Below are 20566 nucleotides of genomic sequence, written 5' to 3'. Positions count from 1 at the left end.
GTTTATGAATTTTATGAAAGACTTTTTAATAAAGATTATGGACGTTTAATCATCAAGTGACACAGTTTTCTTCATGCCTCATATGCTTATACCCATGTTATACATTTTAGATCAAGGCCCAAGAGTTTCAGGTTTAACCTGACTGTATGTGTATATGTTTCCATACTTTAATCTACATTACATAAATTTCTATTCTTGAAAGGATTCTGCAAGGTTTGGAAAACAGGGTTGCTTTTTTCCAAAAAAACAGAACCACATCTGACTATGGGTAGTCCTGGGTACTGAAACTAAGCTTCAATTATTTATATACAGCTCAGCCACAAAACCATACGTTTTTCATTTAAAAAATTGTATTTTAGAGGACTAGAGGGGTTATATACCAATTTCCAAAATAATCCATAGGTTCAGAATTTAAGAAAGTATTTTGAAAAACTTTGCTCATCTCCACTGCATTGCAAAGGACCCCAGGGCTGTACAGTAATAGCATTTGTAAGTGCATATGTTAACCATTCTACAACAGAAGCCCTGCTTGTATAAAGTGAATGAACATATATAAGAGAATACAATACAATTTTAAAGTATAAAAGAACTTCAAATGGGTTGTCCAAGACTACACATAAATGGCCATTCAACGCCATGAATAATAGATCGCTAGAAGTCCAAAAAGAGACCCATCATAGACACAAAGTATACTGAGTGTTCTGCTTACAAACTCCATACAAACTGCAGAACTGGGGCCATAGCACCCAATCCTTGGAGTTACTCATTGTCTGAACCAAATGACTCTATCTTGATAACCTAACCTTGACAATGACAAAACATCACATTCAAGGTAAATTATCCATTTATTGTTTATCTATTTTAATTTCTACCATATATTCACTCCAAACATACTTTAATGTACTTGTTTTGTTTTAATGTAAAAAAACAAAACAAAAAAACCGCAAAACTCCTCCAGCTTCAGGCCTGAAGGACAAAATAGGGGTGAAAAGGTTAAGCCGTGCATACAGCATATAGGCTCAAGTGGTTTTATGCTTTTTAAACTTTATAGTCAATGAAATATGAAGCACAGTTATCTTCTGTAACATCGCAATATTCCCAGGTATCTGATGACAATCATAGTAGACGGGTTTGAAGTCCGGTACCAAAACTCAGAATGCGAAATCTAGTGTGAGACCTTCTGTTTGTGACAAAATTAAAGAATTAATGTTGCTGAAAGATCACTTCACCTTATAAAATGAAATTTTTAAAAATGTTAAATTTATAGCAATTAAAACTAATGAAGAAATGCCGCATGAGCTGCTCATTCTCAGGAACTAATAGGTCCACTGAGCATTTTCAAGATTATTTAGCCATCAATGATAATGAATTGACATTGTCAGTAGTGTTAATGTTCCGACACTCCATGCGCCTCTAATCCAATAGCCATTTCTTCTATTGTCTATAGTATTATCAGTAACCTACCCCAACTCCTATTTTTACAAACAAAGGTCTCAATTTTTATTAAATACTCTAGAACGAGTTACAATCTATTAAAATATAGATGCAAATATTTATTGAATTATGATGGCAAACTTTTGTCGTCAGCTAACAAGAAGGGAAATTACAGTTGTCCTATTTCTTTGCCTCTCAAGAACAAACCATGAAGCATTACATAACACTTCATAAACTCTGTGTACTACTTATTTGAGTATTTCATTTTAAAATTAAAATGATTTTGAAATGGTCGTGTTCAACCAATAATGTTACATTGTTGTTCCAGGATGCAAATACTCATCCCACATACACCACTTGAAAAGAAGCGTACATGGTCAATCGCTGGCTGAGGCAAAACCAAGTAGGAACAGGAAGTGGGGACTAATGGGGACACTATCAGCTTAAGAACAAGAGCCTTATTAGGCTGGCAATATGTACAAGTTGCTTAGTTAGGAGATCTGTTTATTTTAAACAAAATATAACTTCTATGGGCAAGTGAAAAGAGGATTGGTCAAAAAGTACATAATACTCCCCAAGGCCAATTCCATGAGACCTGTAAAGGCTTTAATCACATGGCATTTTAGGCAGGGTTTTTTTTGTACATCTTGGACCACATTTATTAAAGTGTTTGCACCAGTTTTCTGTCCGATTTTGCACTAGAAAGAACATGCAAACTGCTTGCACATGTATTTAAAAAGTGTTTGCACCAGTTTCGTGTTGCAGCTGGACAGAAAAAATTTGCACCAAAAGGGCGTTCCAGTGTAGAGTTGGATCGCGCACCGCAATTCTAAAGCATGAACAAAATGAACCAGGAAAAAAAAAGGTGCAGTCTGCCAGAGGAGTGCAGGGGGCGCCAGATTCATGAAGACAGTTTGTACTAGTTTTGATAAAAGTGGGCATTGTTTTTATTTGGGTGCTACCTTAATCCCTTAAGGACGTAGCCAGTGTATAGCTTAAGGCTCAGCCCCATTTTTTGTATTCACTTTATATGGTTATAACTTTTGGACACTTACTTATCAAAGCGATTGCGAGATAGTTTTTTGAGTTTATTTACAAAAAAAGAAATTTGCCATTTTTGAAATTCGAAATCATTGCATTTTCAGGCAGATCGAGTTACCACCTAAATAAGTTACTGAATAACATTTCCAACATGTCTAATTCACATTTTCATAATTTTTGAAATGTATGGATAATTTATTTTTATGTTACGCGGCTTACAAATCGAATATGGGTTCTCTGTATTTTCTGAATTTGCTATTTTGGGGATAAATACTGTTTTGAATGAAATTTTAAATATTTAACATTTAAAAAAAAAAAAACCTATGTATCAAAACCATTTTCAAATCTGCACACCTCAAACTATCAGAAACAGCTTTTATGAAGATTGTTTACCCCTTGAGACCTTCATAGTAATTGTTAGTAAATCAAAATGGAGGTGAAATTTAGAAAGGTCAAATTTTGTCAATTATTTTTGCTATTTAGCCCTAAAATTTACACATTTCCAAAAGATGCACAGCGAGGCACAGAAGGGAAGGAGCGCCATGCAGCCGCCAAGATTTTAGTTTCCTCATTGGCCCCTTGGGGCCATGTGACGGCATTTTTTGGGGTTGGTATCCCTTATTGTTGAAAATCGACACATTCAGGAAATCGGTGCACGATCTAAGGGATCTCCTCCAGACCGGGTAAGTAAATGTGCCCCAATATATATAGACTCGGGCAAACAGAACTAAAAGGGTGAAGTTTTACACAGTGAAGCAGGAGTTCAAGGAGCGTTTAGGATTTAAGACCTCCTCTTGCTCTCCCAGGCCACACTTGAGGTGGCGTAATCAGTGCGATTTTATAGTGACCCATTATTGGCTGCCTGGGACTACAGAAGGAGTGAGAAAGTGTGGACAGGGCAGGATTATCATTAAAGCTCCTGCTCTGGGTTCTGATATTCTTTCTGTTCTGGTGGCCCTGGAAGGAACCTGCAATAATAATCTGAAATTCTATTCCTTCTTTGTACTGCATTGGAAATTTTTCACCATCAGCCCTAAAGTCTCTGACTGCTTCTGACAGCGGGAGACCCGATGCTGTTCCCGCAATCAGCACAGGAGCAGGAGAAACTGCAGCAACGTCAAAAGACATTGCTGCATACTTGAGCCTTTGACCACAGATACAGCCGTATCTGAAGGCTTTTTAGCCGAAACGCGTAGATCAGAACCTATTGTGTTTTACCCAATGTACGTCTATGCTGTATGCTGAATAAAGAAAAGTTGATTTTATAAAGACCAAGGAGCCTGCGCTGGAGTTTTCTTCCGTTTTCTTCTTTGAAAGTATACGCCTTTGCCTTGGGCACTCAGAGCGCGGCTGGCCTGTCCACTGTCAGGTGGGAGAAGTTTGGAGCTGACTACTGTGAGCGTTTAAAACTGATATCTACAGTGGGTTTAGAAAAAATTTTTTATGTACTTTTAGACACACTACTCCCTTTATGAAAATCACATGGATATCTGGGGACACCAAATGGATGTCCTTGGGGAAGTAGTCTTGACTTACTTTAAGTCAATGACCCATGTGCCATATGTTGATTCAACGGATACTACACAGTCCCATGTATTTCAAGGGCTAACACAGCCTCATGCCTAAGAGAACGGCCTGAGCGCAAAACTCAGAGCAGGTCCTATTCCTGCCTGTGTTTGCGCACAGTAATTTCTACTGATGGCACGTAGGCCTATTGACTGTGGCCTGAGATGGGATGCTTAAATGTATAACCTCCTTTAAAGACTATCAAAATCTCAATAATTTATGTAACTTATGGATCAATTGTTCAGCTAAAGAACTATAAAATTGTCTGTGCATAAGAGTTTACACTTACAAGTGTATAACCGATTTCTTCACTCTTTTCCCGTACATACAAGATAAAATAGGATTTAACATGACATGGCTGAACTGCTGCTAGGATTGTATACAACTGAACCAACACAGAAGTCATGTAGGGAATGATATATGTAAAGATATTACAAGCCAAAGATCAACAATACATTTCCATGTCTCCTTTCTATGTAGCCAACCCCTATTTAGTCTATTTAACACATGATTTATACAAAGAGAAAAGCAGACCGAAGAAGGGAAACTTACAGTCTACACCTTATTTAAAAAAGGGGGAAAAAAAACAATAAATACAAAAGTACAGCAATAGTATCTCAACAGATGTTTAGCTATGAAAAGAAGACAAGCCTGTGTAATATCTGCTTATTGTTTAACTTGTGCCGTGGTTCCCAAATATTACTTTAATCCTAGTCAAATTGGGAGCAGGAAGTAAAGACTGAAGGCCAGCATAGGACTGTGTTTGTTCCGTGAAAATCAGACCATGTGCTGGCAATACAAAATGGACAGAGCACAGTGGGTCTCTTTGCATCTTAGAAATATATGGAGTACCTGCTTGCCTAGCAGATCTGTCAGCATGATAACAAAAGCAAAGCAAAGACTCCTTGTATTTTCTGTGCTCAGTCAGTGGATTATGGCCAGTGCACAGTTTTTACAAATTAAGCATGGTGGCACACTGAGGCATCAGTAAGGGGGAGTTATACCATTTACAACTTTTTTGCCCATTCTCTCCTAAAAAAGATTTCACCCCTGCAGTCCTGTCCTGTGTTGTTTATATTCAGAAATGCTTGCAGTTAGTAGAAAAAAAAAAGAGTTTGGGAAAATATGTAAATGAACCTGAGGTGCTCCTTTACATATTTTCTAAAATTCTTTTTCTAGTACCTGTGGGCATTCCTGAATACAAAAACCACAGAACAGGACTGCATTTGATCGGATGCAAAAGTGTTTAGGTGTCTACCATCAGTGACACTGACATACCTGTGTGTTCCCCCTCTGGCAGGATCCAATCATCTTTATGCTTCTTATGCCTTTGTTGTTAAGAAACAAATGCTTTAAAAATCATTTGCATAATTTTAAAAGCCTCAATGTGTAAAGACCAGGTCGTAAGAAGCTAAAAGAAGAGCAGATCCTGCCAAAGGAGGCTCACACCTGTACTTCATTGTGCTTGGTTTACAGTCCTTGATGCTGGTGGGAGATGTCCTTTAAGATAGCCACCTCAGAACTTAAAGGGGTATTCTCACCTGGGCAAGCACATTTAGTTTATTTCTTTTGCTAAAAAATGTAAAAAAAAGCATGTACCTGTGTGAAGATAATTTCCTATAAATGTCACCATGTTGCCCTTTACAAACAAGATAGTCGTCCTTGGATACAACCACCACTGCGCTCTACCAGCAGATGCTAGGCATTTGCTGTTGATTGCTGCCTGCCATCTGGATTCAGTGTTCATTGCCACTGGACGGCTGTTGGACATGCAGTAATTCTTGGCCATTTCATAAGCAAAAACTATTGGTTTCTTTACGCAATCACTGCAACAGAGGTGCTCGTATCCAAGGACAGCTGTCCTCTGTTTCTTAGGGACCATATGGCTACATCCTTGGAAAATCTTCACACAGGTACATTTTCTTAATAACATCCAATTGAAGACATGTATGTATATGACAGATTAATCCAATTCCTAGCTGGGAAAACCCCCTTAAGAGCCATTAAAAAGTGAACATGTACTTTAAATCAAATAGATGTAGTTTTAAAAGTAAATCAAAAGCATGAACACGTCATCATTGCTACACAGTATAAACAGTGATATGACCATTTACTCATAAAGCCAAGTAATGCATGGAGTGCAGGGAAACAATATAATCCAGTCATTTGTGCATTGTACTAACAAGTGTATAACTGTACTGCATGGCTCTTCTGAATAGCTAGAAGATCTTTACATAGGTTACACCAGCTCCACTAAATAGTTTAATGTTATGCAAATATTCATAATGTTAATTTAATTGGTATATCAACATTACTAGGAACAAATTAAAATGAGAATTCTTCATAAAGAATGACCTACTGTGTGAAAGTAAAGTATATTTGTAAATATATAATTCTTATTAAAAAAATACTAATTTACTTGTATACAAATAGAGAACAATATTTACAAATACATCTACATATAAAGATATAGATAAAAACAACACTCATTAAACTACCTGAGGAATGTAATACTTAGAATGATCACACAAAAAACAGCCTTCCAAGTTCTATATTTTTGATGTCTTTAAGTGTAAGTTATAGTTCTTTCTGGCAATATGAATGAACATCCTATAATTTAGGCAATTTACAGATTACAGGTTCAGATTGACCTTGTAGCCCCATACAATTGCTCATCCTCATAGCTGGATTAGGAGTGGGAGAGAAATGTCATAACTGTATTTAAGGAATTTACCATAACAATGAAAAGCAGGGTATGCATGCATAATGTTAGCCATCAGGAGCACTTCTGGAGGAATGTACATTTTGTAGCCTTTTCTATTCCACAAAGAGTCGTACAGGAGTAGTACAAGCCATTTACTCACCCACATATATGACACTTGTATTCTCTCATCCCAAGGTGTCTTTTCACATGGTTCCTGGCATCTCCAAGCTGAGCCGCAGCAAAGTTGCATATTTTGCATTTAAATGGTTTTGAGCCTTGAAAGACAAGCAAACAAATTCAAGCATTAGTGTGCATCCAAGTATAGTGTATTAACATTTCACATTTCTCTACATTTAGGCAACAGATTTACTCAAAGGTATACTTATGATGCAGAATCCTTCCCCTGCAAGACGAAGTGAGGAATGTATTAAAGGGGATCCTTGCAGGGCGATTTGGGAAACTAAACTACCCACAGGTCCTTATGGTCCTGTAGGAGTTCCAAGGTGAGTGTAGTAAGTGAGTGTAGGTGCGGCAATGAAGCAATAACTCATCCAAGAGGAGGCGTGCGGAGGCAGCGAGAGCTCCAGATGTGAGACCGATGTGCCCTATAAGACTTGCATCAAGGTAAGGATATGTTTATTTTCTTATATTGCCTCCACGGCAAGAGCGTATAAAGGCCGTTTAGGACCCTAAACCAACTACTGCCCTGTTAATAAATCCTGTGGTCAGTACATGTGGAAGAAAACAAGATTTCAGCTATAGTCAACAAGGTGGGTTGGAAAGTCCATGCCAACACCCACCTCCGAAAAAGCATTTTTGCGAGGCAGAAAAACCAACCAAAACATTGGAAATTATGCTTTTAGCAGGTCTTCAGAGCCGGGACAAGTAATTCTGAAACCGTAAGCAAACACGACCATTGCGCCACTACCCTCATTAATTAAAATGACCTGGCCCTTTTTTTCCATTTTTTAGTACTTTTTACACAAAGAGCTTTGTGATGGCTTGTTTTCCGTGTAACAAATTGCACTTCATAATGATGGTATTTAATATTCCATGGCGTGTACCGGGAAGAAAAAATTCCAACTGTAGCAAAAATGTTGAAAAAATGCATTTGCACCATTTTCTTGTGGGCTCAGACTTTATGGCTTTCATTGTGAGCTTAAAATGACATGACATGCAATCAAAATGTGTATAGGTTTTATCATGTTTTCATCTGTTTTTGTCATCTTAAGGCGCTAATAACTTTTTCATAGTTTAGTGTATGGAGCTGTGGGTGGCGTAATTTTTTTGCGACTTTTGATGACGTTTTCAATGCTACCATTTTTAAAACTGTACAACCTTTTGATCACTTTTTATAGAATTTTTATATTTTTCAATTTGGCAAAAAAGAGGCATTTTCAACTTTGGGCGCAACACGGTTAAATGCAGTGAAAAAACATTATTATATTTTGATAGATCGGGCACTTTCGAACGTGGCAATACCTAATGTGTTTATGATTTTTACTGTTTATTTATATTTCTGAGACTTCTAGAGAAAGGGGGTTGATTTGAATTATTAGTTTCTTTTAATGTATATATTTTTTATTTTATTTTTTTTTATCAATCCTAACATATACTGCCATACTACAGTATTTCATCAAAAAATATATATTTTTCCACAAATATGTCTCCTAGGTTACTCCAAAAGTATTGTCCCAAGACTTCACCTAAGGTCACAAGAATTGCTCTGTGGCCATTATAATATATACACTCACCGGCCAATTTATTAGGTACACCATGCTAGTAACGGGTTGGACCCCCTTTTGCCTTCAGAACTGCCTCAATTCTTCGTGGCATAGATTCAACAAGGTGCTGGAAGCATTCCTCAGAGATTTTGGTCCATATAGACATGATGGCATCACACAGTTGCCGCAGATTTGTCGGCTGCACATCCATGTTGCTAATCTCCCGTTCCACCACATCCCAAAGATGCTCTATTGGATTGAGATCTGGTGACTGTGGAGGCCATTTGAGTACAGTGAACTCATTGTCATGTTCAAGAAACCAGTCTGAGATGATTCCAGCTTTATGACATGGCGCATTATCCTGCTGAAAGTAGCCATCAGATGTTGGGTACATTGTGGTCATAAAGGGATGGACATGGTCAGCAACAATACTCAGGTAGGCTGTGGCATTGCAACGATGCTCAATTGGTACCAAGGGGCCCAAAGAGTGCCAAGAAAATATTCCCCACACCATGACACCACCACCACCAGCCTGAACCGTTGATACAAGGCAGGATGGATCCATGCTTTCATGTTGTTGAAGCCAAATTCTGACCCTACCATCCGAATGTCGCAGCAGAAATTGAGACTCATCAGACCAGGCAATGTTTTTCCAATCTTCTACTGTCCAATTTCGATGAGCTTGTGCAAATTGTAGCCTCAGTTTGCTGATCTTAGCTGAAAGGAGTGGCAACCGGTGTGGTCTTCTGCTGCTGTAGCTCATCTGCCTCAAAGTACGACGTACTGTGCGTTCAGAGATGCTCTTCTGCCTACCTTGGTTGTAACGGGTGGCGATTTGAGTCACTGTTGCCTTTCTATCAGCTCAAACCAGTCTGCCCATTCTCCTCTGACCTCTGGCATCAACAAGGCATTTCCGCCCACAGAACTGCCGCTCACTGGATGTTTTTTTCTTTTTCGGACCATGCTCTGTAAACCCTAGAGATGGTTGTGCGTGAAAATCTCAGTAGATCAGCAGTTTCTGAAATACTCAGACCAGCCCTTCTGGCACCAACAACCATGCCACGTTCAAAGACACTCAAATCACCTTTCTTCCCCATACTGATGCTCGGTTTGAACCGCAGGAGATTGTCTTGACCATGTCTACATGCCTAAATGCACTGAGTTGCTGTCATATGATTGGCTGATTATAAATTAAGTGTTAACGAGCAGTTGGACAGGTGTACCTAATAAAGTGGCCGGTGAGTGTATATAGCCCTGGGGCTAAAAGAAAAAAAAGAATGATAAAAACTTCCTGTCATTACCGGCCGCTGTTTGCATCTTGCATCTACAGAGGTTAGTGGTAATGTCACAGTGATAGCTGCAAGCCTGCTACAGAATGAAACTCCTGCCGTAGCAGGTGTATGACTATCAACGCTGCATCACTGCCAGTCTCTGTACAAACAGCGGTCAGTGGTGACACGTGGCACCATGACTGAACAGTAGTACTGGAGAAGGTGTGCATATGTTGTTATTATTTTATTACCCACCCCCCGAGGCTCTCCACTCTCTATTGCCAACACACCGACATTACACACCCATAGCACACTGACAAAATCCAAGCTCCCTGGCTGACAACACACACACTCCTTCCCACCACTGACATCCAAGCTCTGCCCTACCCCACTGATGACACACAAACTCTCCCTCCCTGACAACACTCACCCTTCCCCCACTGACGACACACACTCACCCTTTCTCAACTAACAAACACCCTCCCACTCCCCCATCTTATTCCACTCCCTGTCCCCCACTGACAACATCCAACCTCACCCTCATTGAAAACAAACCCTCTCTCTGACAACATGCACGTCCACTCACACAGAAAAAACAGGCACATCCCCCTCTCCCACTTACACACACTCTCACCTCCCTGAAAGAGTAAACACATATCACTTACCTCCGTTTTCCTCTTCCTCTCAATGGTGTATCTATGATTAGTCGGTCCACCGGGATTTCCCCCGGCAGATTCAATGGCCAGTCCGCCCCTGGTCTTCCCTGTAATACTATGCATACAGAGAGACCTGACCCAGTAGAAACACCTATTGGACTCCTTAGCATAGAGAAGGCGCTAATTTAGATATTATGCTGAATATTTTTTCCACAAATTATTTATCAATCTGCTCAACTCCTCCTGCTATATAACATTTTAGTTACCTTTAAGAATCCCCCTTACAGATAATGCATATTTTCATATGCACTTACATTTAATGGGCAGTTATATTTTCTGTAAAAGAAATAACTTTACTATCAAATAAGGAACACCTTCATAATATTTTTTCGGATAAGTGTGTGGTTCTGAAGCAGTGCTCTGTCTTTCCAACAACTTATATTGGCACGGTTATTTCAGATTTTTCCTGTCACACTGCGAGGGTGATTCATCACTCTGCTATTGTAATGACATGCAATGTGTGAATATACTGTGGATAAAATATTATGCCTTTACGACTGTTTTATAGCCCAGAATTTATGATTATTCTGGAAACTAGAAGTATTGACATTTTGGCTATTATTTATTTCAAGCACAAACTTTATTATTGGATGCCGAGCATTGGGCAGATATATGAAACAAGATAGAACGGGTGTGATGAACTGGTTATTTTACTACAGACTTGAGGTAAAAAGGGCAATGGATCAAGACCTTGTACAGGTTTGATAGGGCAAAGTTCCTGTAATTTCCCAAATGTGATTTCATGAGCATACGGTTACAAAGCATTATATACAGTAGCAAAAACAAAGATCCTACAGATGAGATGTTCACATATTAGATTCAGGCTATAAAATACTGCATCAATATATTTTCGTATGCATTATATCAAGGTTAGCTTATGCTTAGTGAAGTCCTCCAAATGCTACATGGAAACCACCTATGAAATATAGGAAGTCTACTAAGTATCCATCACAGGCTGCGATACAACTGAATCTAGAAGGTTGATCAATAGCACACTATGCCGTGCCCTTGGAAATAAGACTATCCTCTAAGAATGGTTTGTTGAAATGAAGTTCTCAGTAAAATTTGAGAGTCTTAAATTTCAATGTAATTCCCAAAAGCTGACGAAAAATGAAGCATTTAATTTTAATCCTCGAAAAGAAATAAAAAAGTCAACAGTACTAAGCGCGGGCAGACAAGGTTGAATATTTCACAGTTCAATGACAATGAGGCTAGATCTCTTAATACTTCCATTTCTAGCGGCAGAAGTAGATGTAAAATATATTTAGCACCTGAATGGTTATATCCAGTCAGCTTTATATGTTTAAATGTCAAAAGCAGGTTGAGACTGCAGCTAACAGCAATCACATCTCATCAATCACCCGCAGAAACTCCAGTTTATTTAAATGATGCAGATAAAACTAAATTAATCATTAATTTGGTGACATTCGAAATTGTCATTGCGCTGTGTAAAAGGGCTAATGCAAATCGTATAAAAATAGAAAAGGAATATATTTCCAGACAAGGAGACTGAAAAAAATGCAGAGTGACTTTTTGCAGAAATTAAACCAATACACAGGACTTCCCATACTAACAGACTTGTGGCAAGCATTTAAAGGGAACCCATCCCATTGATCTCACAGTCTGAACTACAGACAGCACAATGTAATGGAGCTGAGCAGATTGATATACACTTCTATGGAAAAAGAGTTAGCATATATTGTATTTTATCATTTTAATTTTCTAGGCTTAGGAGTCAAATGGATGGTCTACAGCTGCCGATACCGCTGTATCTTGTTCTTTGGCAGCACATACTTCCACTTCTCATCTGGAATCTGAAGATGGCATAATGCAATAGGAATAATCCTTCCAAACAATGCCTGATAAATTAAAGTTACTTTCTTATTTCCTGTGATATTGTTCCTGGTTTTGACTTTTGAGTGACCCAAAACCTGACCATGTGGCTGGATATGATTTTCCTTAGATCCTTAACATTGGACTGCTAGAAGCTCTGTGCCGATCCCTGATCCTTACCTGTACCTCTATGACATGCAAATTAGCATACATGACTCTTCGATTCAAGATATGCCTCTTCGATTCAAGATATGACTATGACACTTCTATTCAAGATATGACTTGTTTTCTCCCAGGCTGTCAGTGAAGCCTTTATTTTGACTGACAGCTCTGTCTCTGCAAATATCAAGCACTTCCCTGTCTCCTAATTCCTGATTAACAGTTCTCACTGCTAGGATATTTTGCTATATATAATAATATATAATATTCAACTACATACATATAAAGCTCTGTTTACTTATCATTAAAATTTTTATACAGTGCTTTGTGTTGCATCCATGTCATGTGACCAGGGTCATGTTTTTGAAGTTCCTTTTTCCTCTAAAATTTGCCATTTCTACAATATGTATGCGTCTGATCACATGAAATCACAACATGTCTCCATGGAGGATGGAAGAACTAGAATTTCATGGAGGTTGCTGTGATTTCATGTGATCAGATACATACATGTAGTAGATATGGCAAATTTTAGGGGGGGAAGGACCTTAGATTACATCACCCTGGTCACATGACATAAAGTGATGAATAGTGAGGAGGCATAAGGCATGGGGAGGAGTAGATGGTAGATGCAGGCCAAGCAAGACACGCCCCCTCCGATGCTGGGTTATTACGTTGACATATAGTTGAATTGGGGATATGGGGATGTGAGGGAACAATTTTTAGCTTAAAAAATGAGTAATTTAGTTCATACAGCTCTATAGGAACCTGTCACCAGCTGTATTTGTGAAAATGTGGTGACAGATTGCCTTTAACCATCAGTCAGGCAGCACCAGATCAATTTCAGCTTAGAAATCCACATCCATTGTTTATGACTGTAATAACACAGAAAGCCTTCCCAATTCGTTACAGGCTTAGCCAATTATACAGTATTTAAATTTCAATAGGACTTCAACAAAAAACAAAATAGGGTATATTTGAAAATAGCAGAACAAAAGAACCGTACTAAGAACTTAAAAAGGTTGAGTGGGGATGCACACAAAAGTGAAAATAAGCCATTTTTTTTTAAACAGCTGACCTAAATTCAATACTTTTTGTAAAAGATCAGTTGAGCACCTCCTAATCTGAGCTGTTTTTCATAACCCCACTCATAAGAGTATAGTTCATGAGAATCAGAAAAAAGCAAATGAAGAGAAACCAAAAGTCAACAGCTAGGTATCTATCACATCTAGTATTGGACGTGTTTCCACTGAAAACACTATTTTATTAGCAGTCACAATATGTAAGCCATCTCTTATGGGCACCTGTTATAATATTGCGCCAGCTGTACATTTTTTTCCCCTTTTGATTACTGACTAAAGTACAGTACAGGCATGAGACTCCATTTAGCAGAATAAATGGTAATCACTCTTTACAACCTGCCAGTGTTAGCCAAGACCCCAGGACACCACCAGGAAGAAATGCAGACCTCCCCCTCTCAGTGAATTCACAGCCAGGGGGTAGGGGTCTAAAACCCACTGGGTTTAAAAAAATTAAACTGGAAGAAGGCTTGGTCAGTCTAAGAACTCTTATCGTCAGAAGGCTGTCCGGATCTCTCTGCAGTGTTCCTCAGCCAAGATGCCTCACTCCATCTCATGGCAAGGTTATTTTGTTTCTTTATCCCATAACTGTTTGTATGTATTGTATGTATATTGTTTTGTAACTTTTTTTAAATTTAATCAAGTAATTTCAGTGTATTGTACTTATGTATATTAAAGTGTTAACTGTATTAAGCCTCTGCTTGTAGCCTTAAAGAATCTAAGTTTCCAAAGGAATTACTTTACCAGGTTCTTGCATATTCTATGTGAATCATCAGTGTGCATTGGCTGTGTGGTTGAGGTGCCTACAGCCTTCTTTGTATAAGTAATTTATGGGTGGTGGCAGTGAGTTGGTCTGGGTGCTGAGTGCTTGAGATATGGGCTAAATTCTGGGACTCCATTGAGTAGGTGCACCCCGTGGTTGGACTCGAGTGTGTGAGTGTGTGAGTGTGTGTGTGTGTGTTGGGGGGGGGGGGGGTTCAATCACTCCACCTATATAGCTTTCTTTCCAGCATAGTAATACCCAAGGACTAAAACTAATCTTACCATAGATCAGATTTAAAATGATCCCATATGCAAATAGAAAAATGTGTAGAAGATCAAGCACCAATGCTTCAACATTAGGTCTTTAAGACACACAAATATATAGGAGTTTTTCTTCACTCCTGTTTCTAAACCTTTCCTTTTGGTGACTTTTAGTTTTACTAAATTAGACCACCTTCCTCCTATTCCCATAGCGACCTGAAAGGGAGTTTTTATCGAATTGCCTAGTGACTAGCTGCTTTGTACTGATTGAATGAATCCCTAAGAGAAAGAAGTTTCAATAAACTGATGATTTAGGTCACATTTAATTCCAATAGTCAAGATCATAAACAGTTCACTGTAGGGAACTAGTGAACTGCCTCCAAAATTGGAAAGTTGGTGCCTATTAGCACAGCATGCAGAAATCTCTGAATAGAAGTGCTTTAGTTAACCAGCCTGCTGCGTTCACTGTATTTATTTGTATGAGTTAATTTGAATGTAAATGAAAACACTAATGCAGATGTTTATATTCAGCGGGAACATGGTGGTCATTTTCTAATCTAGTCATTATAAATATTAATAATAATAATCACCAGCAGACAGTTGTAAAAAAAAAAAAATTCCTTGAGGCCCATAAAACATATTAAATAATGACAGGAAATTGGTTTCAGTTAAAATCCTATGAAATATGCTGAAGCTTCCTAATTATGATATCAGAAACAAGAAGGCTAATCAGTTCATCTTCTCTTCTATTGAGGCAACATAATTCCTGGTGTTTCCATTTTTCACTTCCTACAAGCCATAACTTCTTTACTTACAGAGTAACATGAGGGCTTGTATTATGTGGGGCAAGTTGTGCTTCTTAGCGGCAACAATTAAAAAGCAATTGGGGCATACTTCACAACCCGGAGGTCCTTTTGAGCCGGTGGTTTAAGGTTTCAAATCGTCCTTTAGAAAGTCCCTCTGTGCCTGTTAGTAAAATCGAATAAATCCTTATATTTACCTTCTTCTGATGCTCCCTGTGCCTTTGTAGTGCAACTGTGAAGCCAGAGCACTACACCCCGACTTAACAGCGCATATGTCATTGCCTGCGGTGTACTGCTCCAGTTTTGTTAAAGTACTGTGCAGGGGCAGGTAACACTAGAGATGTCCTCATCGGCCTCAACTCTAGGCAAGTACAGGTGGTCCCCTACTTAAAGTCACCCAACTTACAGACGGACCCCTCTGACCACTGTGATCTCTGGTGAAGCTCTCTTAATGCTTTACTATAGCCCCAGACAGCAATGATCAGCTGTAAGGAGTCTGTACTAAAGTTTTATTGATAATCCTTGGTCCCAGTAAAGCAAAAAATTTTGAAAGTCCAACAGTCAATATGTCAAAAAACATTTATTGTCTGGAACTACAATTTTTAAATATACAGTTTCGACTTGCATACAAATTCAACTTAAGAACAAACCTATGGACCCCATCTTGTATGTAACCCAGGGACTGCTTATGTAAAGGTTTTTTATGTTTAACAGACCCCAACCGGTCCTCTTTAATATTCTCCGCAATCTAATGAGATGCTGCCAGCAAATTGCATTGGAATTGACAAAAAAAAAGCTAACACCATTTTCTAATGGGATTTGCATTTACGCCCTTCACTATGTGGTCCATCACCCTTATTCTTTGTACTATAGAGCAAAAAAAAAAGAGGGAGGCAAGCAAGAAGACGGAGGCTTGTGTATTATTGTAAGACAATGACAGTCAAAGTAGTTACCAAGGAGATAACTTCTAGGGGGAAATCATGTTACTCCCAAGAAACATGCTCACCCTGAATAACTTGGCACAAGCTTGTAGAAATACAATCAAATAAAGATAGTAGCTGCTCTTCTTCAGGTAACGGTGTGACCATTCATGAGAGAATGAGGACCCGGTGTGTACAATATGTAGCGTAGTTGAAAACCACAGGTACTGTTAAAAAAATGTATTATCCAAGAAGTATGCGCGATTCGGGCATCAAGGCCTTCTTCAAAGGAGTGTGCCGCTTGAGTGTAGGAATGTTGAGGCATCTTACGGAACATGTGAACATGATAATTATTCTTTAGGTGGCAAGGTGGCATTTTTTGTGTTGAGCTGATCTTTCAATTATACTATTTCGAGAACTATATGAGCCTTTCATCAATGCCGTCAACCTGGACAGAAATGGAGACTAACTTGCATTGTCTCCATTTCTGTCCGGGTTGACGGCATTTCTTCTGTGTCACCGTACAGAACTGTATAACCTTATCCATGGTGCTAATGTGTGTTTTTACATTATCATGTTTTATTCATAGTGTAACAATAAAGACTCCATTTTTATTCCCACATTATAGTCTTACTTAGGCTATATTCACTGCTGTGAGCCCGCCGCACCGTAGCACGGCGGGCACACGGCAGCGCGGGGAGAGGAGGAGGAGGTGAGCGCAGCTCACCCCCGCCCCTCTCCATAGCGATGTGTGGCCGCGGCGCCGTAATACGGGAAAAGATAGGACATGTCCTATCTTTTCCCGGGCTATGGAGCGGTACGGTGCCGCACGTGTGCTACACCGTACCGCTCCCGTAGGGCGCCGCGAGCCCATAGTAGTGTATGGGGGACGTATATCGGCCGCATATACGTCGGCCGCATATACATCCCCCATACTGTAGTGTGAATGCAGCCTTAGTTTTGTCCTCTTTCCCCTCTTTTTGAGGAGTACCTTTGGTTTCTAGTTTGTAACAAAGCAGTTTATTGAGGACAGACCCTCTAGGTTGTTTGGAGTGTAACTAGTAGTTATAAATAAGGTTATTGTAGGTATCACTTGATGAACATAAATAGGTCAAGGAGGTTTAGATAGAAATAAGGCAGACATGGAAAGTCCTCATGTATTCACTAAAGAGTAAGGATACATTACACCGTACTGTTTTGTAGGAGATTATGGTTATTATTGGTGGTATTGCAGTATATAGTATTAGCCATCAGACCCTGCAGGGTTAAAGTTCCCTGGAGGGTCTGAAATTATGGTATTTTTTATTTTTTTGTAAATGTAAAAAAAGTTACATTTTAAATCACCCCCTTTCCCTAGAACACGATGGGTATCGCTGCATTCCAAAATGCCTGTTTATCAAAATATTTAAAAAAATATTCCGGGCTGTTAACACCAGAAAGGAGAATAGTGCTCATATGTCCGAATGACAATTTTTCCATCTATGAATACTTGAAAAAAATTATCAAACAGTCATGTAGGTCCCAAATTGATAAAAAATTAATATGCCAGCACATACCGCAAAAAATAACACCTTGCAAAGGTCCATACACCAAAGTGTGCAAATATTTTTTTTATGTACAAAAGATTTTTAAATCAATTAAAATCTATATAAATGTCCTATCCCTGTGATCGTAGCGACCCAAAGAATCAAGGGAAAATTGAAGCGCAGAATAAAACCTGTAAAAACAGAGCCCACAAGAAAATGCCACAAATGTGTTTGTCAATTTCACTGCAATTGGAATTTTTTTTCCAGCTTTCTAATACATTGCATGGAATATAAAGTGGTGCCACTAAAAATTACAATTTGTCGGGACTACCAAACAAAGCTCTTATAGATCTGAGAAATAGTACTCGATACCAAATGATGTTACTAGGCACATAAAAATCGATACTTTTCTGTCTAGGTCCCTTACACTCTCTAGTGTGAAATGTAAGATCCGAATGAGTGGTCCTTTGGTGCAATCATAGAATTTGGCCTTAAACTGTCTGCTTGGGGGTAAAGGGGGAGGGGGGTGGGGGGGGGATGGAATGTTAAAATGTTTTATTACTTTGGTCTTGTGTGTCGTAGACTGTATGTTATAAAAATTGTAAAAAAAACACAATAAAAATGATTTGATCAAAAAAAAAAAATTACAATTTGTCCAGCAGATAACAAGCCCTAACACGTCTCTGTAAACGTAAAAAAAAAAAAATTGCTTTTAGAATAATTAAGAGCTAAATAAAGAAAAACTAAATCATGGATGTGAATTTATATCGATACTACTCACAAAGTTAGGAATATTTGCCATGTGGGTAAAATTTCAGGATGAACTTAAAATGCTCTCTAACCTTTACAGGTTTTCGGGCAACATAATCTGGTGTTCTACTATTAAATGCTCCACTGTAATAAATTATGGATTGAAATGCCCTCTATCTTCCAGTCATGTCTTGGTGGGAGATCCACTTGGCTTTATGAGATAACATAATTAGTACCTGGTCTGTAGACAAACTGCCCTAACTCCCCCCCCCCCCTCTGAGTTTCCTGTCCTAACCAATAGAATTGGTAACTGGTTTCCTGGTTCCCCTGAATGGAATTTTTAATTGATATTGGCTGGGTGTCTCCAAACCCCCCATGGTTGGTCATGTGTCTTAAACTGGCTACTCAAGAACATGACAAAATAATACTTCAAAGAAAACCTGGTCATAAATTCAATAATTCAATTTCTGGTCAACAAATCTTTGATCAGCATCATCTCCTTATCCTTAGGTGTCAAGCCCAAGTATTTTAGAGTTGGGGATCCAAGAAAATAGCTATTACACCATTGGGACAAAATTTAATAATTAATAAATTTAATAAAGGCTACGACTAAGGACTACACATAGTCCGAAACGCGTCAGATCTTTTTTTTGTTATGAGGCGTCTCTTCTGTTTTTAAACAATTTATTTTCAAATAAAGTGGAAATTTTAACGATCTACTACAAAATTGTTTCTCTGTTTGGACGCTGGACTAATCTTCCCTCTCTGGTTTCATTCACTCTGGTCCCCGCACAGCACGTCCGTGCATCGGCAGATATCACAAGACGAGCATGAAAAGTGGTGAGCTGAATTCCTTTTCTTTTTCTTATATAATTATAGGCAGTGTGTGTCGGCATGCTAGCAGTAGCTATAAATAGCGTGGGTCCAGGTGAACCGTACGGCAGAGGAGTGTGTATCTGGGTGTGTGGGCATCTCGTAAGCAGTAATTGCGAGTGGTGGCAGCTGTGACAAAGTGTGGGCGTTTGACTGTATTGGGGTGCAGAGGGGCTCTGTACATTAGCATTCCATAGGCAAGTAAGTGGTAGGGGGGTACATAGTGTGGTTGTGTGTGGTGTGTAGTGTTTGGGATTCAGATGTGTTTGAATGTGCTAAGGGAGTAGGAATTTGCGTAAGGGCTCCATTTTGTGTAAGGGGGTGGAGCTTAAGGGCTAATTTGCAAGGTTCCCTGGTGTAATTGTACCCCGTGATTGGACTTAGCTGTGCAGTGTTGGCGACACCCACTGTTAAATGTTTTTGAGTGACTTGCATGGAACTTAACACCTAAATTCAGTGTTTGATCCACGAAGGGCCCAAACATTTACTGGATCAATTACAATTGGTAACCTGTTCTTTTTATCATGATGATCATGTTATGACATAATGAGATCAATACAACTACTAACACTTTAACAACAGTACTTCACCATATCCAAGCTATAAGTAAGATGTTCTTAGGAGTGTCACAGTGTGTCATCCGCAGTATTCAACAAATAGATATAAATCCTGGAGAAGGCACAGAAGTGGGCATACTTTGGGTACATCCCACACTGTTCACCCTAAACAATGGCATGCAAATGCCACAAAACTCCAGGCACCTCAATGTCATGTCAGAACATTCAAAACAATTTACATCAGCATGGTCTGCATTGTCAAGCTGTAATTAAAGTGCACGGTCACATGACAAGTTATTGAGACAGACATTATATGGGGAGGTATATATTTTAATATTTTACATAAATTGTACACAAACAAAAGTGTGTGTGTGTATAGTTCCAAAATGAGTACTTTGATTCAGTAGGCGAAATTTTGAGAAAGGTTTCTGGGAGGAGCCAAAAAACTCAGAGAATAAAACTACACTACCTCATTCTTTTTGCACCTTAGTATTTTGAGGTATATATAATGTTTAATCTTCATTCATTTGTTGGATGTGGGAGAAAAAAAGCTATTCTGGCTATTCTTACACAGGACAAATAACTGATCA

The 20566-nt window shown here is 38.8% G+C and overlaps 1 protein-coding gene across 1 annotated transcript in view; it reads right to left on the bottom strand.

Moving 5' to 3' along the window:
• ZNF407 (zinc finger protein 407) overlaps window positions 1-20566 on the bottom strand; it is a 426210-nt gene that overhangs the window by 367746 nt on the left and 37898 nt on the right. Inside the window, exon 3 of the mRNA XM_072152346.1 lies at window positions 6906-7020. Within this exon, the coding sequence (XP_072008447.1) occupies window positions 6906-7020 (115 nt within the window). The remainder of the gene's footprint in view (window positions 1-6905; window positions 7021-20566) is intronic.

Source organism: Engystomops pustulosus, chromosome 5 (genome assembly GCF_040894005.1).
Source record: "Engystomops pustulosus chromosome 5, aEngPut4.maternal, whole genome shotgun sequence".
NCBI classification, from domain to species: Eukaryota; Metazoa; Chordata; class Amphibia; order Anura; family Leptodactylidae; genus Engystomops; species Engystomops pustulosus.
The sequence above is the reverse complement of the archived record's forward strand: the minus strand, read 5'-3'. Positions and strand labels throughout refer to the sequence as shown.